Source organism: Nycticebus coucang, chromosome 20 (genome assembly GCF_027406575.1).
Source record: "Nycticebus coucang isolate mNycCou1 chromosome 20, mNycCou1.pri, whole genome shotgun sequence".
Lineage (NCBI taxonomy): Eukaryota > Metazoa > Chordata > Mammalia > Primates > Lorisidae > Nycticebus > Nycticebus coucang.
This window is the reverse complement of record NC_069799.1, coordinates 55,432,578-55,457,795: the sequence shown is the minus strand read 5'-3', so window position 1 is coordinate 55,457,795 and position 25,218 is coordinate 55,432,578. Positions and strand designations below refer to the sequence as shown.

Below are 25,218 nucleotides of genomic sequence, written 5' to 3'. Positions count from 1 at the left end.
TTGGCACTTATTAATACTTACAAGGTACTACTGTGATGAATCATTACAATTATGCTCTTATTTTCATAATAATAGCCCCCATTTGTTGAGATCTTGAGAGCTCAACGAGAAACAATTTACACAGATGAACTCATTTAATCCTCATCATAACCTGTGACACTTGTACTACCTGATTTCAGAATGAGAAGACAGAGGCTTACAGAAAGAAAGCAGCTTGATCAGGACAAACACCCAGAAAGTAGCAGAGTTGTAGAGTATTTATAAAAAAGAAATTAGGTGATGTGTTGGTTGATTTGATTTTTTGTTTGTGTGTGTGAGTGTGTGTGTTATTTTCAATGATCCTACATGAAAGAACAGAGTAAAATGTTTGTCACCTTTTTCTAACAGTTATGGCGGTGACTTTCAACCAGTGTGCCAGGGCACACTGGTGCCCCATGAGAGGATCTTAGGTGTGTCTTGAAATGTTTTTAAGGTCATATTAAATTATTTTTGGAAGAATTTCAAAGCACAGTAAGTATATTCTTTTTTAAAACTCTTCGTTAAAATCAACATAATTTAAGTGTGCCACAGTAGTTTAACCTATAGGCTCAACTGTGCCATGAGATAAAAAAGATTGAAAAATACTTGAGTTGTAGGACCACAAGTCAAGAGTGTTCTCAAGAATTTGTGTTCTATTTTCTGGCCTCATTGATACACAAAACTCTAATTGTCCTGGTAACATATTGATGAATTCATTCACTTAACAGTTGTTTCTTATATTGTCTTTTTTTTTTTTTTTATTGTTGGGGATTCATTGAGGGTACAATAAGCCAGGTTATACTGATTGCATTTGTTAGGTAAAGTCCCTCTTGCAATCATGTCTTGCCTCCAGAAGGTGTGGCACACACCAAGGCCTCACCCCTCTCCCTCCTTCCCTCTCTCTGCTTTTCCTCCCCGCCATGACCTTAATTGTCTTCTGATATTATTCATCCTTCAAGTCCCTGCTCAAATCAACCTTCTTCATAAAAAACCTTCCCAAGTTGATCTCTTTTTCTTTATAGCCGCTGATTTGTTATTTCTTTATTCCCCAAATGTGTTATATATACCTCTGGGGATACACAGGATGGTTTTACATGATACACAGGCAAACAATTTTAATAGTTTCAGTATTAAAAAGGTTTACTAGAAAAAAAAAACCTCATGCATAAAATCTGTCATTGCACAAGTATTTTTTTTTTTTTTTTTTTGTAGACACAGAGTCTCACTTTATGGCCCTCGGTAGAGGGCTGTGGCATCACACAGCTCACAGCAACCTCCAACTCCTGGGCTTAAGCAATTCTCTTGCCTCAGCCTCCCGAGTAGCTGGGACTACAGGCGCCCGCCACAACGCCCGGCTATTGCACAAGTATTTTTATATCAAAGCTAAATGTATTTGAACATGAGGAATATTAAATAAGTGACAGTAGAATTGAGAAGATGGCATGTGGCTTCCGAAGTTAAAGAAATGTGGGGGAATTCCATACACTGTGGTGCATTGTGATGCTTTATTTTTATGTCTTATAGTATGATCTAATCCTCACTATGTGTAATTTTTATTCTATAAACAAGATCATCATCATTAACACATACTGAATACTCACTGTGTGTCTACTGCTATACTAAACAGTTAGCTACCTCATCTCAATTCTTGCAACAATGCCATAAGGAAGGTATTATTCCACATGTAGATCCATTCACAGAAGAGGAAACTGAGGCTTAGGAAGAGGTTACCAAAGCGACTCAAGTGTACAGGGATAGTAAACTAGTAAATATGAGATCCTGGATTAACTAGTAAATATTAGATCCACATGTATGTCATTCCTGAACTCCTATTCTGACTGATTATATTGTTGTCTCTTCACATAAGGATATTCCTCAAGGTGAGAAATTGAGGTATCTGAAATTATTACTGAAGTCAATAAAATTTTGGACAGTTAAAACCTCTCAGAATCAGGGATAAATTTTTAGAAAATAAAAAGATTTCTGTCTTTTAGAAGAAAATGAAATATGTATTGAGAACTGGATAGGCCTTTTCAGTAATAAGCAGAGTGGGTGAAGTTCTAAGATAATCATTCTCTGTGACTTCAGCTATTCTTTAAAGATAACCGTTGATAGGGCAGAGGAAAATCTTCCAACACCCTCTTTTGCTCCAACATATGGGCATGCACTCACACACCCATGCACACCCACACATGTACACCCATTCACATGTGCAAGTATGGATACATACACAAGTCTTTAGCTGTCAAGACAAAATTCTGTTTCAGAAAACCTAATTATGGGGGCGCAGCTGATGTGAGAGGCAGGACTGACTCTGGGGGAAGTAGCCAATTTGGAGAACATTTGCCGATTTTCTGCAATGCATTCCCTCAACCTAATCCTCCTTTCCATTGTTTGAATTAAAGCTATCAAATTCTCTTTACATCAAGCAGAATGCTAGGCATATCAACCTGTTAGAATTTGTGTTGGTTTAAAAAAACAAAATGAAACAAAAGATCTAAAGCTACATCAACTTCACTTCAAATCCTTTTCATTCTTAATATTATAGAACAAAATCTCTTATCTTTTGTTGCTGAACTCTGGAGATTGGTTTGGATTTTTGGTACACGGAATTTTCAATTATTAAAATAGACTTATTATAGTGATTATGAGAAGTAAATTCTACATTTTTTCAAGTATTACCCTTCTCAATTTCAATCTGAGAGTGAAATGAGTCCCCCTTAGTAGGTAGTAAATGACCTCATTCCCTTGGTCCTGACCTCAGTAACCTGTCAGTAATGGAGTGAAGGACGCTTGGCCACCACATATTCTGATGTTTAGTCTCAAAGTGTGCACAGTGTCCCCAAAGCAGAATGAGTTTTAAGTTCCTTTTTTGTATTTCCCAATGCTTACCTTTAGAAATGAATCAGTGAATATTGCTGAAATTAATTTTTAAAAAAGTATCAGGGACAAGAAATGCCTGATGGAGGAGAAGGGTGACAATGGACTCCATCAAATAAAGTATTGTCTATATGTTCATGATAGACACTAAGAAACTAGACAGAGCTTAAGGATGGGGACAAATGAGGCTGGCAGATTGCACAACATATTGTAGATAAGAAACAAAGTTTTATCGCATTGTTGTCACTATATCAGAGTTTGTAACGTTTCCATAATTATTAAACAAAATGATGTTATTATAAATTAATAAAACTGTCAGGCATACAGTTCCTTCCAGAATGACCTTTGGGATTTTCTTTGAAAAAGAACGGTCAAAATACTTCCCCATGTTCTAGAAAATGAAATGGGTACACAGGGGTTTGAGGGCGACCACAAGCAATGCTTCACATTTTCTTCCCCATCGCCAGAAATAATGTTAATCCTTTCTGTCTTTCCCTGTGTCAGAAATACACTAAATCACTCAGGATTGTTTGGAATAACTTCCTCTATTTTTGGTCCTGTTTTCATGAGCATGGAATCTCTCCTTAGGACCCAGAGAATGCTTTCTGTTAAAAAGTCATAATGTCTTAATTTGCAATGGGTGTTAGTACATGCATCTCATGGTCTCAAGGGATTCACGTCACTCCAGGAAAGTGACATTTCTTGACTTGGTCATCCAGCCAGATTCAAGGGGAGTTTCTCTTTCCTGAACATTCTACTGGCCATATGACAGCATGCTGACATCATGGGTCAAAACTATTTTTCAAGGGAAATGAGTGAACACTGTACGTAGTATATTCTATACCAGGAAAGTGACAATAACCTATAGTCTCCCCACTAGCATCCTCTTGCTACCCCAGTGTCATTTTTTAGCTGAGTCCTCCCTGAAATTAGCTCCATCATCTGTCCCACTGCCCTCTGCTGGTCCCACCTGTATTTGCTGCTATAGAAAATGATAAACTAAAACCTTAAGAAGGGAAACGTCAGAACCCTCTGGATTTGACCACTGATTACAGCTCTTCAGGTATAATCTACAGTCTTTCAACCAAAAAAACAAAAAAAAATGCCATTTATGCAACTCTTGTGGAGTCTTGGCTCTTTGCCAGGAAATATAGGCACTGGGAATATAAAAATGAACAAACTACATGTTCTCTTCCAAAGAAGTTTCCAGTCTACTGGGAGGGATCCTCTGGTAAACTAGTAATTATAGCAAAAGGTGAAAATACTCACATTTGGGTAATGACTACTTACTCCGTTGATATAAGATAAAAGCCAAATCCAGATTTGTAGGAAAGCACATTTTCTTTAGGTATGGGCCTATTTTGTTTTTTACCTGGAAACTTAAAGCCTAAAGATGCCTATAAAACAGATTTGACATGTGGATAAAATGTGGTGAATGGTTGGCCCAATTTTCTAATTCATATCTCTAATTTTACAGAGATATTCTAAATCATTAATATGTATCTAGAACAGGGACCCCATGTTTTACTATCTCATATATTTGGTATTCTGTGCCTTTGGTCCGATAGATAGTCCTTGCTTGCACAAACCACATTGAGAATATAACTAAAGCTAAGAGAACAGAAAATTAATCATTTACAATTATATGAACTGAGAGGTCTTTAAGGTAAATCTAAATATACAAGTCACATGACATCAGACTAAAGGTTCAGCCTGGGAAGGTAAGCAAAAGATCCCAGACCAGGGCTGAGAAGAGGCTTCATTTTAACTGTACTTTGCAGGTTTGAGGTGCAAGATCAGAATCCCAGAGGCTTGTAGAATATTTGCTACTCCAGTGGAATCTTGGTCCAAAGATACTCGTTAATTGGGTCACAGAAACTCCATAGTTTTCCATTCAATTGCGCTTCGTCTATAATAGAATTCTTTTTTTTAATGTTCAATTTTTTTCTTTTCTTTTCTTTCTTTCTTTTTTTTTTTTTTTTGAGACAGAGCAACCTCCCAAGTCTTGGGCTTAAGTGATTCTCTTGCCTCAGCCTACCACGTAACTGGGACTACAGGGGCCCGCAACAACACCCAGCTGTTCTCTCATTGCAGTTGTCGTTGTTTAGCTGGCCGGGCCTGGCTCAAACCCACCAGCCTCAGTGCACAAGGCTGGCACTGTAACCAGCACCGTAACCACTGTGCTATGAGTGCCAAGCCTCAATGTTCAATTTTACTACTATTTCTAAGTGCAAGGTTAAAGGAAAATAGTTACTTAGGTATTTTTTCTCACTAATCATCAATTTGTATTATTCATTGCTTAATTCAACCTATTTTTCTTTTGTATGAGAGAAGAATCTACCTGCCAAATTCACCTTGATTTTTTGGGGGGAGTGGGGGTTGAGGTGGTTTTGTTTAGCATATCTGTAGCTCTAAGATTTCTATCACTATTATTTTCAGAAAAATTTCCCATTGGGCTTTTTCCCCTGATCATTGAATTTTTTTACATGAAAATCTCAAGAACTCCCACTGTAATGAAAGATGCTACCAAAGTGCCTTTTTAACTCTTAATGAGTTCTCTGAGTTCTGAAATATTCTGTCGGGGTCCTTCTAACATCCATTTATCATTTCCCTTACCATAGCAAATTCATTTTTAGTTCAGATGTTGAAAAATTATCCCATATCTCTAAGAACAGATGAAGTTAAATGGCTCTTAATTTATTTAAACTGGAAAATGTCCATGTAAAAACAGACTTCTATCATGGGAGCTGTTAAGAACGTCTCTAAAGATTCCTCTGATGGAAATGGCCAACACAACGTGGGAAGTGGGATCCTTTTTTGGACATGTAGTGGAAGGTCAAGTGTAGGTATTCAGACATTCTCTGATAGACTGAAAACGATGGAACATTTGTCTGGATTAAGAGTTTAACAACGGGAAGAAACAGAGAAGTATGGTCAGAAATTCTCTCCAGGATAGGAACGAAGGCCGGCTTTCTCCCCCACATCCCCCCACCCCTTGGGTGCTTTTTAAACATTTCTATTTCTATGTTTCTAATAAAATAAATAAATATGTTCCAACACTTGGCTTTATTTATATTACTATGGCCCCGTTATTAATCTTCTTGTGTTTTAACATCTCTTTTATTACGGTCAGGTTTATTCTTTGGGATGGGAGGTGGAGCACCATAACCTTTTCAGAGTTTTAGTTTTTTTCTACAGGTCCACTCCCCTCACTGATTCATCCCCAATTTTAGAGGGGGTCTTCAAGTATGCCCTTGTCCTTGTAGCCCCTCCCCGCCTCCCCATACTGCCCTGAGGACTGGGAAGCAGGAAATTCATAATGCTCTTTTCTTTTTTTCCTTAACCTCATTTTCTCTCTGGTGCCCTTTTGGACTAAGGGAAAGGATTGTCTCTTCTCTCCTCTGTGTAACTCAGTGGAAATTTTGGAGTTGGGGTCTTTGCTTTCAATACAGTAAATTCATTTTTGGTTTAGCTACCAGATTTGTGGGCTAACTAGGAAAGGGAAATCGGTCTATGTATTTACAAACAGAGGGGAATTAATGCAGAGAATTTGCTGTGAAAGTGATGGAAGAGCTGAGAAGCTGCTCAAGGCAGGGTAAGGTAAGTCAGGGGAGGATTAGTGACAGCAGGAATCCCCTGTCATTGCTGGGCTGAGGGAAGGGGCTGGGATAAGAGCTGCAACTTTGGAGGTTCTGCTCTGGGGAAGTTGGAGCCAGGGAACTGCAGTGCAGACGATGGGCAAGACTGAGAGAGAAGGGGAGGAGATACTCGGGCTTTTTTCTCTTTCTTTTATTTCTTTTCACTCTCTCTCTCTCTTTCTGTCCCTCCCTCCCTCTTTTCCTCCCTTCCTATCTCCCTCTTTCTCTCTCTCTCTCTTCTTTTCCTTTCCTTTCCCTTCCCCCTTCTCTCCTTCTTTCTCTTTTCCAGGACCCTTAGGAGGATTATTAATTGCCTTGGTGTTCTCCAGCCTTCTTGTGCCTGAATGTTGACATCTTTCTCTAGGTTTGGAAAATCTCTATTATTACTTCTTTGAATGAACTTTGTACCTCAATTTTTCTCCACCTCCTCTTTAAAGCCAGTAACTGTTAGATGTGCTCTTTGGGGGCTATTTTCTAGATTTTGTAGGTACGCTTCATTCCTTTTCTTTTTCTTTTTTCTCATCGGACTGTATTTTCAAATAACCTGTCTTCAATCTCGCTAACTCTTTCTTCTGCTTGGTCAATTCTGCTGAGAGATTCTGATGCATTTCTCAGTTTCCCAATTGAATTCTTGAGCTGCAGAATTTCTGCTTAATTTTTTTAATTCAATGTCATTGTTAAATTTCTCTGTTAGGCTTCTGAATTCCTCCTCTCTGCTGTCTTCAAGTTCATTGAGCTTCTTTAGCTATTTTGAATTCTTTGTCTGGAAGGTCACATACCTCCATTGCTCCAGAATTGGTCACCGCTACCTTATTTAGTTTGTTTGGTGAGGTCATGATTTCCTGGTTCTCGATGCTTGTGAATGTTTGTTGATGGATGTCTGGGCATTGAAGAGTTAGGTATTTATTTTAATCTTCATGGTCTGGGCTTATTTGAACCTGTTCTTCTTGAGAAGGCTTTCCAGATATTCAAAGGGAATTGAGTATTGTGATGTAAGGCTTTGGTCACTGCAGCCACATCAGCATTGGGGTGCCCCAAGACCGGTAATGCTGTGAGTCTTACAGACAATTGGTGGAATTTCCTGAAATACCAGGCCAAGACTCTGACTCTTTTCTCCCACTGTCTGTGCTTGGCTTCTGGAGCTGTGGGAGGAGTGGGCACTCTCTTAGGGCACCTCACCTGGGACTGCTTCAGGTTGCAACTGAAGCCAGCCCAATCTCACCCAAAGCCCAGGGTCTCTGCTGCCTGGCTACCTCGCTACCTCCGTGGGCACTGTCAGAATTCTGTCCTGTGTTGTGTTCCTGTGTAACAGGCACACTGATTCTCTGTTCCCCTGGTGAGCTGCCACTGCACTGCCACGGGGTGCAGGAAGGGTGGCGCAGACAATGAAAGATTGTGTTTTCTGCCCTCTTCTCACCTCTTTCCTTGACATAATGTTAAAGATAGCTCCTGATTGCTCACCTGAGTTTCTGCTCTTCTGAAAGTGCTTCAGCAGTTGTTGAATTTGGTGTTCCTGGGGAGGGACAATGGCTGGAGGTTTCTCTTCAGCCATCCTGCTCAGTCTTTCTCCAGATTTATTCTTAATTATTATCTTTGCATTCTTCTATCACTGTAAATTTTGAAACTGTTTTATATCATTTTTCTTACAAACATACACGTAGTGAAATTCTTTTTTTTTTTTTTTTTTTTTTGGTTTTTTTTTTTTTTTGGCCGGGGCTAGGTTTGAACCCACCACCTCCAGCATATGGGACCGGCACCCTACTCCTTAAGCTGCAGGCACCGCCCTGTAGTGAAATTCTTAATCTTTCTCATTGAAATGTAGCATTTCCACATTAATGTATGCAGCTATGATTTAATAAAAAAAATAATTAAAAAAAAGAAATGTAGCATTTCTTTGTGGTGGAATTCAAAGCAGGGATGAAGGTAAATGACCAATTAAATTCAGGTCCTAGCTTTGTCACTTGCCCAGGTCTCTAACCTTGGGACATTAAATTTTTAAGTGTCAGTTTCTGCATATTTAACTATAACTTAAAAACCCACATGGAGTCATTATATGGATTAGATATAAAGTCTTAGTGTAGTTCCCAGCCCTCGATGAAGGTTAGTTTTTATTATGATGATTAGTTCTTCTCTGCTACTGAGTATCTAACACTCTGGAGTTAGCTAAACTACTAAGGCATTGAGTGATAGTCAAAGTGGAGAGTGTTTTTTCTCAGCTTTTTAATTCTTTACCCAAAGAGTTATTTATCCAAACCTCCAGTTTCATAACATCAGAGTCATTCTGAAGCTGATCTTCTAAGTCAACTCACCTATCAACTCCACTTCTAAGTGTACACGCCTTGCTTAAGGCTCAAAATTTAGTAGTCACAGGAGGGACTTGCCTTTGAAGGAACATCTGCATATCAAACACAACTTTTCTTAACCGTCTTTGGTTCTTCCCTAGATTAGAACCTTCACCATCTCTTTTCTTTGCTCTCAGAAAAATCTCCTTTTATTCCCTTCCATGAGCCTATTTCCAATTCATTCCCAAATAACATAGATCTAGTTAGTAAGTCCCCTTTATTATTTATTTATTTTTTTTGAGACAGAGTTTTATATGTCGCCCTCGGTAGAGTGATATGTTGTCACAGCTCACAGCAACCTCCAACTCTTGGACTTAAGCGATTCTCTTGCTTCAGCCTCCCAAAGAGCTGGGACTACAGGCACCTGCCACAATGCCTGGCTATTTTTTAGTCGCAGTTGTCATTGTTTAGCAGGCCCGGACTGGGCTTGAACCTCCCAGCCTTGGTGTATGACTGTATGTGGCTGATGCCCTACCCACTGAGCTACAGGCGCTGAGCTTAGTAAGTCCCCTTCTTAAACACAGAAGTGGTTCCTCATTGTCTAGAAGGTAAAGTTCAAAACTTTCAGCTTGCATACCCAGCTCTTTACTCCTGGCTGTGGTACTATATACCTCATCTGCTAACTTTCTTTTTTTTTTTTTTTTTTTTCAATGAGCAAAGTGATGTTTAATTTGCAGACCTGGAAGGCTTGCTCTCCATTGTGGGCATGAGCCACAGCTAATTACATGGAATCATTGTACAGTATTTACAGCAAGATGCTAGACACAGCATCATTCTGGATAGGCAAAGAAGGGATAAAAACAGACTAAGGAACAAAGCTCTGAAATCAAATATAAGCAGAAATATTACGGGGTGGGGATAGGGAAGAGTAAGGGCCAAATCATGAGGGAGGAAGAGGAAGGTGAAACCACCTGTGGTACAGAGACACAGGGAAGCGTCCACTGGGACATAAAGTCTAAAAATAATGATTAGGAGTCTGATAAAAGAAAAATCTGCCACAAGCCACCTCTGTGAGAAAAAAGAAGGTAGTTAGAAACTTATAGACAAAACTTCACACCTTCCCTACCAAAAAGTAATTCTGCTGATTAAATTCCTGGATAGGAGACTCAGAATGTAAATAGGAGAGACACATAGACATAGACTCTTAAAATAGACTTAAAAGATGCAAAGTAAAAAGTCAAGTGCGACACAGGCAGTGAAAGAAGAAAAGAACAAATGCTCAGACAGATCTAGATATTAGAATCATCCTACTGACCTCATGAGTCACCTATCTCACCTCATCTTTCCCAAGGCTTCTTCCCCTATCTCTAAATCTCTGAAATTTAGCTTTAACCAAGGAGTAGAATTAGAACGAAGCTGGTACATCCTCTACACACCTGTGTGTACCTCACCTACATCAAATCCTTTGTCAGTCTCCATGACAACCAAATACTATACCGAGTTACCTTGAGGCCAGTCTCAGCTCATCGTTTCATTGAAAACCAATCCAAAGAACATTGACCAATTTCTTTACTAAAGATTTCTGGTAGAGAAAGAAACCACTTTTCATACATCAGAAGAATATTTTCTCTATAAAATTGCAGCTTCCTGCCAGCTGCTCCATGTCTCCCCAGCTTCTCCCTCTCCCTCTTTTTGGCTCTATCTCCCACCATGACCCCAACCTCTTTCACTCTTTCATATCTTTCCCTGTGGGCAACTCTTCACCTTATCTTGTGCTGAAGGGTTGGCCTCTCAGCACTTGTCCAACTCAGGAATTATTGCTGTAACGAGTCAACAAAACGGAGACTGATATCTAAGCTGAAATATAAAAGAATAAACAAAGAAGTTCAAAGGTAGAGCTGTTGAGTTCTTGACTCTTCTTGGTATTGAGAGTTGACTGGGAAGGCCTAGGATAGAAAGCAGGAAAGCCTGTTAGGAGGCAGTTATAGTAACTCAGATGGGATGGTGGTTGACAGGTCCAGGGTCATAGGAATTCAGATGCTAAAACTTGTCAGATTTTGGATCTGTGTTGAGGGTGGCGTCAACAGGAATTTGAGAAAGGGGAGTCAGGATGACTCTTGGGATCTGGGACTGAACAACTGGAGGGAAGAGCTTTTTTATTTGCAGAGATAAGTAGATGGAGGCTCAGCACTGGTAGCTCAGCGGCTAGGGCACCAGCCACATGCACTGGAGCTGGTGGGTTCGAATCCAGCCTGGGCCCACCAATCACAATGACAACTACAACCAAAAAATAGCTGGGTGTTGTGATGGGTGCCTATAGTCGCAGCTACTTGGGAGGCTGAGGCAAGAGAATCGATTGAGCCTAAGAGTTTGAGGTTGCTGTGAGCTACGATGCCACTGCACTCTACCCAGGGTGACAGCTTGAGACTCTGTCTCAAAAAAAAAAAAAAAAAAAGATGTTAAATGGAGTGAGTTTAAGAATATCAGTATCTCAGCTTTGGGAACAGAGTTAGAGGTGTCTCTTCTACATCTAAGTAGATGATTAGGTATTTGGATCACAGTGGGAGAGAGAAGTTTGAACTGGAGATAAAAATTGGGGCATCATTAATATGTAGGTGATATTTTAAATTATGTAAGTGGGTATAAGGAACATGACAGTGAGTGTAAATAGAAAAGAGAAAAGGACCAAAGGCTGAGCCCTGACTGGTCACCATCCACTGGTCAGGACACAAGGGAGAAACACATTAGAGGCTGCAGGACCACCAGCAAGGAATGAGGACATCGAAGAAAGCATCACAGGATGAAGACTGAGGCACAGAGCGATTACTGTAGAATGGTGGGAGAAAAGAGACCTGGTTCAAGTGGGCTTCCAAGAGAGAAGTGGAGGTGAGAAATTAGAAACTAGGAATTACACCCCTTTGAAGGATTTTGCGAAGGGATCAGAGAAATTGGTTGGAAATGGGTCGGAGGAAGTAGATTAAGAGGAGTGTGTTCGTTTCCTCATTTGTTTTAAAGGGAAATTATGCTTGTGTGTTATGGGAATGACCCAGAAGTAGGTGATAGGTGAAATAGCAGAGGAATGGGAAAATTCCTGGGTGGATGTCTTCACGCGGATTAGAGGTCAGCTATAGGCCCCAAGGCATAAATGGCTTTATTAGTTCATTCAGTGTAACAGGATCAAGACTTATCTTTGTCTTGCTGAAGTAGCACAATGCTTTGTCCATGGTTGTGTTCAGCGAGTGTGTATTTAATTGTTTGCTTGCTTACTAGTGCAGAGAAGAAAAGAAAACATTCTCTTTATGTTCCCTCTCCCCTCCATCTGTACCATATGGTACTATAGTTTATTCCATTGATTCACTGAACATTCTCATAAAGAGAGAAAAAAATGACCCTAGTAGGAGAAGAAGTGGAGGGAGGGAAGGAGAGAGAGAAAGAGGGAAAAAGATTAAAAAAGAAAGTGAAAGAGGTAAAAGAAAGAAAGTGAATGAGAAAATGAAAGAGAGAAAAAGAAACAGAAGAGAATAAGAGAGAGAGAGAGAGACAGCACACGTGACCTGTGAAACTTCACGAAACATTATTATTCTATTATCTGATGAATGAAAACCAAGCACTTAGGAAAATGCTGTGGTCCCTGCCCTTGCCTGATGTGACATTGCCAGGCAGTTTTCAGGATAAGCTGGTTGTGAATCAAAGCCTCCGGCAGTTTCATTGCTAATGGAGAGGGGCTGTGTTCCTGTCCACTTTCCCTCTGCTCGGATGTAACAGTGTTTTGCTCTCTTTGGCTCAGTCTCTATGTTCCCAGCTGTCTCTCCACCCACACACAGACAGGCCGATTTCTTCTGCAGGACAAACTTTTTATTTTCCTTACAAAACTTGAATGTACTTGGTGTTGCTAAGTGAGATCTCTTTCTGCCCCATGTCTACACAGCCTGTTCTAGACACTGGTGAGAACTGATCCTGTACAGAAAGACACTCCAACTTCCCCTCCTGACCCTTCGTAGGTGTTAAGTACCTTCCTCATCATCCTTTTCCCCAGCCTAAATCCCCACTAACAAAGCATATCAGACCATCAGTGAACCACTGGCTTCTCTTTTCCATTTACACTCATTATATTATACTAAATATAATTTAGTAGGAATTGGGTATATCTCACTGGTTATAAATGTGTTTGATTTTTGCTGTAATACTAAAAATCTGACTGTCCTGGGAAGAGCAGTGATGCGCCCACCCTTCCATATCAGGAGTTCAAAGCCAGACATCAAATTCCACACAAGAGCTGATCTCGAGCTATTTTAAGATTTCCCTAAGTCAGGGCCTCTGAGACGAGCAGTCAGCCCAGATTGCAGCACAGCTGATGCCAAACTTCTGTGGACCTGGAACTTTCTCTCTCACCTACTTTATAGGAGTAGTTACAGCGTCTTGATACATTCTTATCTAATTCACACAATGGAGTTGGCATGAACCATACACTGTCTCTGAACTGTCAACTAAAAATTGAAGCTTTCTGTTGAATTAGAGATGCGACTATTGGAGAAGTGATCACAGCCTCCTGTAGAAGGACTGGGCAGGGATGCAATGTCCCCTGGGACCTTCCTATTGTCAGCACCAGACAACAGACATGAGTGATCATTTTGTAGGTTGACCCATGAGCTGTGATATGGTCTGGTACACAAGGACAAGGGGCGCCCATGTTCATTCTGCTTGGGTATTTTAATGTGTAAATATTGAAGGAAGTAGACACTTACTAACAGCAGAAAATCCAAAGTCATCATGGAAGCAAAAGAGGCCAGAGAAGCCATCATAGGCTGTGGAGGCTAAGTTCACAGGAAAGGAGAGAGTTTGATTACTACTAGACACCAGTTTCAGAGGTGCCCTAGCTCAGTGGTTAGGGCCCGGGCCATATGCTCTGGGGCTGGTGGGTTCGATCCCAACTGGGCCTGCCAAACAAACAAAAATAGCTGGATTGAATGGCAGCTCTATTTTTAGATCTCTGAGTGTTCTCCGTATATCTTTCCAAAAGGAATGTATTAATTTGCATTCCCACCAGCAGTGCAGAAGTGTTCCCTTTTCTCCACATCCACGCCAACATCTCTGGTCTTGAGATTTTGTGATGTAGGCTAGTCTCACTGGAGTTAGATGATATCTCAAAGTAGTTTTGATTTGCATTTCTCTGATGATTAAAGATGATGAGCATTTTTTCATATGTCAAAGGCGGCGCGCCTGTCTTCTTCAGAGAAGTTTCTCTTCAAATCCCTTGCCCAGCCTGCGATGGGATCCCTTATTCTTTTCTTGCTAATATGTTTGAGTTCTCTCTGGATTCTGGTTTATTGCAGCCCTATTCATAATTGCTAAGTCATGGAAAAAGCCCAAGTGCCCATCGATCCACAAATGGATTAATAAATTGTGGTATATGTACACCGTGGAATATTATGCAGCCTTAAAGAAAGATGGAGACTTTACCTCTTTCATGTTTACATGGATGGAGCTGGAACATACTCTTCTTAGTAAAGTATCTCAAGAATGGAAGAAAAAGTACCCACTGTACTCAGCCCTACTATGAAACTAATTTATGGCTTTCACATGAAAGCTATAACCCAGTTACAACCTAAGAATAGGGGGAAGGGGGAAAGGGAGGAGGGAGGGGGGTAGAGGGAGGGGCATTGGTGGGATTACACCTGCGGTGCATCTTACAAAGGTCTATGTGAAACTTAGTAAACGTGGAATGTAAATGTCTTAGCACAATAACTAAGAAAATGCCACGAAGGCTAGGTTAACCATTGTGATGAAAATGTGTCAAACGGTCTATGAAGCTAGTGTATGATGCCCCGTGATCATATCAATGTACACAGCTATGATTTAATAATAAAAAAAACTAAAAAAAAAAGGCTATTTTACCTGAAGTAATATAATGAATTTTTTTTTTTTTTTTTTTGGCCGGGGCTGGGTTTGAACCCGCCACCTCCGGCATATGGGACTGGCGCCCTACTCCTTGAGCCACAGGCGCCGCCCAATATAATGAATTTTTTAAAAGTTTACTTTGGAACATCATTATGAGATGCTCACAAAAGGCCTATCTATGATTAAGTAATCTTTAAAAATTTCCCTTTAAAGCATTGTGGGAGGTCAACGCGGATGGATTGCTTGAGCTCAGGAGTTCAAGACCAGCCTGAGCTAGAGCGAGATCCCATCTCTAAAAATAGCTGGGCATTGTGGTGGGTACCTGTAGTCCCAGCTACTGGGGAGGCTGAGGCAAAAGAATCACTTGAGCCCAAGAGTTTGAGGTTGCTGTGAGCTGTGATGTCATGGCACTCTACTGAGGATGACAAAGTGAGATTCTGTCTCAAAAAAAAAAAAAAAATTGCTCCTAAAAGACCAATGCTCCCTAGCTACACCCATGCCTCTCCTATATCCTCTTATCTTGGCACTAATCCCATCATGAGGTCTCTATCGTCAGGACATAATCACCTCCCAAAGGCCTCATCTCTTAATACCATCACACTGGGGATTAGGACTTCAACACGTGAATTGGAGGGACACGTTTAGCCTGTAACAATTTATTTTAAGGACGTCTACTCCTGAACCAAACACACATATCATCTACAAGGTTGTAACCAAACAATTTCTGAGATCTTGGGAGATACTTCAAATGTCCTTTAAGGGTCAATTTGCTCTTTTTTATGCCGGAGCTTGGGTCTACTTGTTTATTTTGTTTTTCCTGGCACAAAGATAAATGAATAATTATGAACACTTCTAAAATACTGCATGAGTAACACATTTCAATTATATGCACCGACTTTTATAAACTACCCTCTTGTAAAATTTCCTGCAAAATAGAGCATGATTTATTTATAAAGGCAATAAAAGAATTGACCCCCTAAGACATTTCGCAGTCATCATATCATTACGCACCAAATTTACGTGTCCTGGGGTGAAGCATGGACACCCAGACTTGGAAGGTGACTCTGTGTGGGGTTTGCATTTGCAAATTGAGAAAGAGGTCGAAGGATATTTTTTCTTTTTGTGGATGGCTCATTTATTCATGAACTGTTTATATATGACTACGATGTGGCAGACGTAATGCTGGGAACAAATAGACGGAGAAGAAGGGGGTGGTGAAAGTTAAGTTTCTAAGGTTAGTGTAAGAATTTGGGGAGAGTCATGGCAGGTCGGGCCCCGGTGGAGAGCCCCAGAGGCTGAGACTCCCAGCAGGGAGAATTGGTTAAAAAGTTTTCTTTTGAGCGTGTTCTATCAGAGACTTGTCAGGATTTGACTAGACTTACCAGTATAAAGAGTGTTTTATTTTACGTCATTTTTGCAAAATGAATCTGTTGGCAATGTTTGGACGTAATGGACACAGAGAGAGACCTACGGACCACCACACTACAGAGGTTTCCAGATGTACACTGAGAAATCCAGATGTCCTTTTGTTGACGAGGATGATGGCAGTGAGAAGAGAAAAACAGAATTGCTCGGAAAGATGTGTGTAAAGGAAGAATTAAGAGAATTTCCTACTTGATTGGGTAGAGAGACAAAGAGAGCTGGGAAGGTTCCAGCCAAGACCGTCAGGGGAAATTGCTATTGTGGAAAGGAAGCTGAGGGATTTGGTAACAAGAATTTAGTTTAGATCTATTCAGGGTGTTATTTTATTTTTTTAAATGCTTGTGTGTGTGTGTCGATGGTGTTAATGTGAGAGTTGAATCTCTTTGTCGGCAAGAAGATATAAATGTGATCAGATTCTGAATTTCCTATGATATATTAATTAAAAGGAATGTTACCTATTAGTTTCTGTCTGGCTTTGTGTGTTAAGTGTGGGAAGGAAAACATACTAGAGCATCTAGTTTTGATGAATGTCTTTTTCTTTCTTTCTCTCCTCTCTCGGGATTGGAGGGGGGTTGTGTGTGTGTGTCTCATGTTGACAGCCATGGTCATGCCTGCAAATGGTGGGAAACAGCAAGATCACTGTTTTAAAACTCAGTATTTGAAGGATTCACAGCTACCAGCAAGTTTCTCAAAAAAACGCATTGAAGGAAATAATTATGCCAGAATTAGGAGCATGAACTTTTGACTGTGAATGTCCCCACCTCCCCTGCTCTGATCGCTATACCTTCTGCACACGGAAGTGAAAGTGAACAAACCTTAGAGAATCCTGCTCACTCTCCTTCCTAATAGGAAAGTAAAGAGAAGAATGATTAATCAACTTAGGGACCAGTTACCATCTGTTAAACTCTTTCTGCTTATTAAAGCATTTAATCCCCAGGAATTCAAGAGGTAAAGATTATTTTTCCTAATTTACAGCTAATGAGGCTGATCTTCAGAAGGGTCCAAGGACACCTCTAAAGGTACACAAAGTGGGGTGGTATTTATGGGTCCCCAAACCTGGGTAATAGCTAATGCCCTGAAGCATTAAGCCATTGAAAATTATAGTTTTATTCGTATGTGAGGACTTTGATTTACTACCCTGATTAGAGGAGGTTTGTCTCAAAATGAAGTTACTTAAATAACTGGCTTGATTCCACAAGGTTTCAGCAGATTATGATTCCTCTTTTGTCTGTTACCCCTTTCTCTCTCTTCTTTTTGTCCCCTTTCTTGCTTGATTGCTACTCCTTTCTTTCTCTCCCTGTCTCCCTTCTTCCCTCCCTCCCCCTCTCTCTCTTTCAAAACATTACTGAGCAAGAATAAGACCTCTTTCTCTCTCTCTCTCCTAAAAATAGAAAAATTAGCCTGGTGGGGTGGCAGGCACCTGTAGTCCCAGCTACTTGAGAGACTGAGGCAGGAGGATCACCTGAGCTCAGGAGTTTGAGGTCGCAGTGAGCTAGGATGATGCCACTGCACTCTACTTGGGGTGACAGAGTGGGACTCTATCCGTGTCAAAAATTTACCTTTTATTTCCTGGATTAGAATCTAGTTCCAATGCCAGATGATGACAAAATTCCACCACTTGGAATTCCTGTTTCTTTATCTAGTTTAATTAGGTGATTTCAAGACAAATCTCTAATATCCATAGTATAAATGATTACCTTCCATACCTACATATAGGGATACATATCTTATCAATATTTACCACTGATTATGTGCTTAGCCTTGGGCAAGGTTTCTCAGATACTAAGCATCTGTACCTAGGGATAATACTGGAATATACCTCGCAGAATTGTTGTCAGGATTGAATAATCTCTGAAGCAACTGCATAGCGCTTGCTGATTACTGTACATGTTGGAAAAAATTCAAATTTTACTGAAATATCATGTGTTTGCTGCTAGGGTTTAACTTTCCTACTTATTTTTGTAACTTATTATCTCTTAGAATTCTAGCACTATGCTTACTGCTGAAAAATCTATTATTGCAGTTTTGCATAGACATTGCCTTTCCTCAAATTGCTGTTGCTAACATGTCTGATCAAAGGCATAGTTCTTGTTCTCTGGAGAAGGGCCTGTGCTTTAGCGGAGCCATTTACATTTACAAAAAGCTTTGGGATTTCTCAGGATGAAAGAAAGGAATTTTCTATATGATTATTGCCACCTGGCATTTTGTATCTGTTTTATTTCTGTGGCTTAAGTGACAACAGTATGTCACTCCCCCAAAAGTCCTTTGTGTGCAGTAGGAACCCTAGCTGCCAAAATATTTTTTAGGCTACATTACTTTGTAATGTTCTTCGGAACACTTAGATTTAACGTACGCTATCAGCAAAAAATACTGTCATTAGTACCCTAATTATAAAGACCGTTTACGGTGTCTCTTAAAGTATGACTGAGACATTTTCCTTAAATTTGCGACTCAGCTAGTAATTCTGGCATCTGGATTGCTTATTAGAAGTACAAAAAATATTTCTAAATTGTGCTGAAGTCTCGTTATGACCTGAAAGAAGAAGACATATCTGTGTGTACCTTCTTCCTTTTGGACATAATGCAAGTTTTAGATTCTCTCTGTTACTTTATTTGGAATACAAAATAAAGAGATTGAATGATCTGGAATCCTTCCTGAGAAACGTCATTTCCTGTGAAGAGGCCATCTCCAAATAAGACAAAAAAAATGGAATGTAAAAGAAAAGTATTTCACTGGTTTTCAACGTCTCTGCATAAAATCATACGATTTTAGAGTTGAGAGGAACCTTGAAAAGTAATAAAAGTTTACTCTTGACTTCCGCCCTTACTGATAAAGGACATTAAGGTTAAGTGCATTAAGTCCTTCATGTTTAAATCTAGAGTGAATTCTTAAGTCTTCTGAACCACAGAAGCAACACTATCATCTTTTTTTTTTTGACAGAGTCTCCTTATGTCGCCCTCATAGAGTACAGTGGCATCACAGCTCACAGTAATCTCAAACTCTTGGGCTCAAGAGATTCTCTTGCCTCAGCCTCTCATGTAGCTGGGACTACAGGAGCCCACCACAACATCCGGCTATTTTTTGGTTGTAGTTGTCATTGTTGTTTGGCATGCCCAGGCTGGATTGGAACCCAGCAGCTCCAGGGTATGTGGCTGGTGCCCTAGCCTCTGAGCTACAGGTGCTGAGTCAAATCTATCATCTTTAAAACACACTCTAGGTTACCCTGGGAAACTGCTTAATTGTATTTTGCTTTTTAGACATGTCACTTTTAAATTCTCAGTACCTAAAACCTCATCTAACTGCAAACATTTTTCTACATGTTCAGGGAAAGGCAGAAAATAGTAGAGAACCAATTCAGTACATTTATTTACACAATGACAACAAAATATAAAATCACTTAGAATCTGTCCGGTTTTGCGATGATAATTGTTCATACTGCTAATTCCCGGGACTTGGGAAAAGGCCAGAGAATATTTGACTAAAGTGTTTTCAAAGATTTTTCAGGATCTCAGTTTTCCTCTAAATTCAATAAACTAAAGTATCATGTCTCCTAAAAACTCTGGTTGATAGTTTTTTTGACAATGGCTTTTTATTTTGAAAATTTCACACTAATGCTGATACACGTTAACAAAGAGTATAATATATAAAATATTGTACCATCATGACTCACTGAAGTCTGAATGAAAATCCTAACTTAACTATTTTTATTTTATTTATTTATTTATTTATTTATTTATTGCAGGTTTTTTTTGGGGGGAGGGGGCCCGTCCAGGTTTGAACCCGCCACCTCTGATACATGGGGCCAGCACCCTACTCCTTTGAGCCACACGCCCTTTTCAGATGATCACAAATAATATTTTTACGTAAAAATATAAACCCATAAACAAAGGCCACATTTTTAGTACAAGTTTTGTCCTGAAATCTAGCCCAGAGCCCATACTGTAGAGATAAGAAATTGAGAGTCTTAGCCATGGTGTCTTGCTGGTGAACCTGGGGACTAAGGAAAATTAGAGTAACATCTCTAGTGTAGCACTTTTCAAGGATTGATCAAGGCAGTCAAATCGATCTCAACTTTCTTTGTTCCCCAATTTATTCCTTTAAAAATTAAGGAATAATTCACGTTATGTTAAATCTGAGATAGTTCTAGGAATAATACATTGAAAGTGGTATGGAGTGAGCCAAAGATCCATATAATTGTCCAGTGCTTTTTCCTAATCTGTTAAGAATATCCTGTAACTCGACTATTTTGGAGAGATTTAGAAATTTGATTTACAGAAACTTTTCCGTGACCAAGAATAAAGACAATGACTAGATTTATATGGCATAGTTTACTGAGGCAAGTGAAAGCAAAGTATTAATAATTTATTCAATAATTAGGGAAAGCTCAGTTCTACAATTGTAAATGTCTCTTGCTTTTAGATGTTTGGGGTAATTTCTCCCCCTTCCAGTAACATCAGGACTCTCAATTGATGATTATTTATTAATTGCATATATTTACTTTTAGTAAATTATGAAAAAAGGAAAACCCTTGACCTACCCAATAATAAAAGCATTATTCTACAAAATAAGGTCTGAGATGTGAAACAGAAAAAAAGGATTGTTCGGAATATTTAAAAACATATTAGTAAAGTAGGCATCTAACCTCTTTCACAAATATGAAGGTTGTCTTAGGAATCTTGTCATTTCTATGAGTTATATATTCATAGATTATGAATATAATATTCATATATGAATTGGTTATGAATATATTAATATTATTAATATTAATAATAATTTACAAAGATGGGGGCTAGGAAGCACTTCCACATGTAGATGAGTAGAGTAATATTATTATAGGGCTACCCCTATCATAACCATTGAAAATAATTAAAGTAGGAATGAAAAGAAACTTCCTCAACCTGATAAAGAGCACTCATGAAAACCCATAGCTAACACCAGACTAAAAATGAAAGAATAAAAGCTTTTCCATGAAGATCAGGTGAAAAGACAAAGATACCCATTCTCACTACTTCAGTTCATTATCATACTCCAGGTCTAAGCCAGAGCAATTAGGCAAGAAAAAAAAATAATAAAAATGTCATCCAAACTGGAAAGCAAGAAGAGAAAAAAGAAAAAAAATTGGAAAGGCAGATATAACATTACCTCATTTTGGAAATGACATTTCTTATATGCAATAAATCCTGAAGAATCTCTAAAAAAAAGAAAAACTAGTGGAGCTAATAAATTCAGCAATATTGTAAGATACAATGTTAACACATAAGAATCAGTTGTTTTTTTATACGTTGCCAAGAAATAATATGAAATTGACATTAATAAAACAAATTTTATCCACAATAGCACCAAAAAGAATAAATTACAGAGGTATAAGACTGGTACACTAAAATATTGTTGAGAAAAATTAAAGAGTTACGTAAATGGAAAGACATCTGATATTCATAGATTAGAATACTCAGTGTCATTAAGATGTCAGAATTTCCCAAAGCCATCTTATCAAAAACTTCAATAGGTTTTCTCTTTCTTTCTTTCTTTCTTTCTTTCTTTCTTTCTTTCTTTCTTTCTCTTTCTTTCTTTCTTTCTTTCTTTCTTTCTTTCTTTCTTTCTTTCTTTCTTTCTTTCTTTCTTTCTTTCTTTCTTTCTTTCTTTCTTTCTTTCTTTCTTTCTCTCTCTCTCTCTCTCTCTCTCTCTCTCTCTCTCTCTCTCTCTCTCTCTCTCTCTCTCTCTTTCTTTCTTTCTCTCTTTCTTTCTCTTTCTCTTCTCTCTTTCCTTCCCTTCCTTCTTCCCATTCTTTTTTTTTTTTTGGCAGAAATAGAGAAGGTGATCCTAAAATTCGTATGGAGTTGCAAGGGAGCCCAAACAATAGCTAAAACAATCTTGAAAAAAGAAGAACAAAGTTAAAGGAGTCACACTTCCCAATTTCAAAAAAGTTTCCTCTTAGAGTGAGGAACATGTTTCAGGACTAGGTAGAGGTGATGGTTATACAAAACTATGAATGAACTAAGCGCCACTGAATTGTACACTCTAAAATAGTTTTATGTTATGTGAAATTTATCTCAATGAAAACAAAAAGATAATTATCAAAATTTTTGCTAGCCTGCTGGGAAAAAAGGAGATCCACAAACATGTCATTAAATACTAGAAAATTCCATTCTAAATTTTGTCCTAATACATTCTTAGAGACTTAGAAAATAGTAAGCATTTGTTCCTATCTCCTTTTATAAAGGCAAAAACCTTAGGCCAGGTAAGTTAAGACTCACCCACTAAAAGTGCTAGGATTGCAGTAACTGAAAGTAAAAACCTAACAGAGAAAGGAGAATATTACCCTGACAGCTTGAGTGGCATTTTACTGAGGATCTGCTTGCCAGTGAAACGGTGGGAACAGTTAAAAATAGACACGATGAAGGAATCATAACAAATGCTAGGCATATGTCTGTTATAAGATTAAGGTTGGATTATGAAAATAAGTTCTTTTCATGGTTTACACTAGTATTCTTTTTCCTATTGAAAAATATATAGATTAATGTTTTGCTTAAGAATTTTACTGGTTGTCAACTACGTATTTGCAGACAAGACTGTGTCTGTTCTGGGCCTTAGTTTCCTCGACTGTAAGAGGCTGATAACAGCACCAAGGGTGCAGGGAGGAGAGGATAAGATGATTGATATAAAGTACACCACCTGGCACGGAGTAAACCATTATTAAACATTAGTTTTCCCACTTAGAGGAAAACTCCAAGTAGCCTAGATCATTAGTTTTCAACCTTTTTTATCTCACTGCACACTTGAACCTGTAGTTAAACTTCCACGGCACTTAAATTATGTTGATCAAAAGGAAGAGTGAAAAAAATATATATACATTTACTGTGCTTTGAACTTCTTTTGAAAATTAGTTAATGATCTTTCAAATTTTTCACAGCATACCAGTGTGCCGCAGCACACCAGTTGAAAATCACTGACCTAAAGCCATCTCACTGAGATTTTTGTTTTATATTTTACCATGTTTTAGGGTTTTGTTAGGGGGAAGGAGTATGAGAAGGACATATTTTAAAAATGGGATTCTTCTAGAAAGAGTACCATGGAGCTTTGAAGCAAAATCAGCCTTTTCCCTAGGTTTTAAGGAATGAGCTAAAGCTTACACGCCATATATATATATATATATATATATATATATATATATATATATATTTTTTTTTTTTTTAACCATTAAAGGTTATCACAAAGGGTCATCCTATTACTCTTTCTCATAGATATAATTTTCTGATTAATTATCTAAGAAAACGCAGGACTAAAATTGAGAATGCAGAGTTGTGTATTTCCTTTACACCTGGCTCCTGTGGAAGATTTATGTCAGCATGGTCTCCCTCCATTTGTGTAATGAAAGAAAGCCTGGATTACCTCCAGGAGCAATGGGAGAATGGTTTTTTGGGGTTTTGTTTGTTTGTTTGTTTTTTCAGTAGTTTGCGCTTTAGAAAGTGACTAACGACATACAACAAACTTCGACCATTCTGAAATGATTTCCTTAGTGAAAGTTAGTGAAATTAGAATCCAGCTTTTAAGATCACATGGGTAGTCAACATTAGGATTGTTGTTAAAATCTGGATTGTGAATTCCAAAGAAAAGTAAAGATACTGATTTTCATTGCTCATAATTGTAAATGTTTTGAGTTCATTTAATTTTTATGTGTTATGATACATGAAGCTTCAATTTTACTAACATTCGAATGGCTTAAAAATCGATTGGTGAGAGAATCTAAGACTGTAGGTGATTTTACAGGTATTGAATTTTCATCCAACTATAACTACTTTTTGGTTAGATAATAACTATAAAATCTCTGTCTGTGGTATTTTTCACCCAGAGAAACAGTGTGCTCACCACCTTCTAAAGTCTTTGCAAAGAGCACCATAGCTCTTAAAACACTGCATGTAGTGATCAAAACGGTGTGTAACAGGCATCAGACATTTACACCAGTGGGGTAGAACAGACAGCCAAAAATAAATCCTCCAATATACGGTCAATTTTCCCAAGCGAGCAGAGACTATTTAATGGGAGAAAGGTCAATCTTGTCACATAGCAGTGCTGAGGAAACTGGATATCCACATACAAAAGAAACTAGATTTTTAACTGGCATACTTTCGTACAAAAGTTAATTCAAAATGGATCAAAGATCTAAATGTAAGATCTAAGACTGTCATCTCTTAAAACATATGAGAGAAGCTTCATGACATGGGATTTGGCAACAGGCAGTGTGTGTATGTGTGTGTGTGTTTGCAGTCAATATAAATTATATGTAATTCATGTATATATATAATTGAGCCTCAAAACTTTAATATATCAAAGGACTCTATGATGCTTTTGTGAGCAAAAACTCTTTTCGCTCTGTTGGATGAAAAGGTAACCCATGGAATCGGAGAAATATTTCCAAATCTTACATAAGAATCATTATTCAGAATATATAAAGAACTCCTACAAACTACAACAAGAAAGCAATAACCCAGTTTTAAAAAAAGGAGCAAAGGTCTTGAATAGACATTTCTCCAAAGAAGATATACAAGTGGTTAATAAACATATAAAAAGAACTAATGATTAGGGAAATGCAAATGAAAACAGCAATCAGATATCACTTCACACCTGTTAGATGACTATTATTAAAATAACAGAAAATAACACATATTGGTGAGGCTATGGGAAAATTCAAAGCCTGGATACTGCTGGTGGGAATGTAAAATGGTCTAGCCCCTGTGAAAAAGTGTCCTCCAATATTTATTTATTTATTTATTTATTTTTTTTGTAGAGACAGAGTCTCACTTTATGGCCCTCGGTAGAGTGCCGTGGCCTCACACAGCTCACAGCAACCTCCAACTCCTGGGCTTAAGCGATTCTCTTGCCTCAGCCTCCCGAGCAGCTGGGACTACAGGCGCCCGCCACAACGCCCGGCTATCCTCCAATATTTAAAAGTAGAATCACCATATGATCCAGCAACTCTACTTCTGGTTATATACTCAAAAGAATTGAAAGCATGGACTTCGAGAGATATTTGTACACCCAAGTTCATAGCAGTATTATTCACAATAGCCAGAATGTGGAAG

General features: G+C 38.6%; 1 protein-coding gene across 4 annotated transcripts in view; it reads left to right on the top strand.

Moving 5' to 3' along the window:
- SLC39A12 (solute carrier family 39 member 12) overlaps positions 1-19,549 on the top strand; it is a 143,588-nt gene extending 124,039 nt beyond the window's left edge. For all 4 annotated transcript variants that reach the window (XM_053573192.1, XM_053573199.1, XM_053573194.1 and 1 more), the window contains one exon: positions 19,079-19,549. In XM_053573192.1, the coding sequence (XP_053429167.1) occupies positions 19,079-19,302 (224 nt within the window). In that variant the 3' untranslated portion in view covers positions 19,303-19,549. The remainder of the gene's footprint in view (positions 1-19,078) is intronic.
- Positions 19,550-25,218: the final 5,669 nt, after the last annotated feature.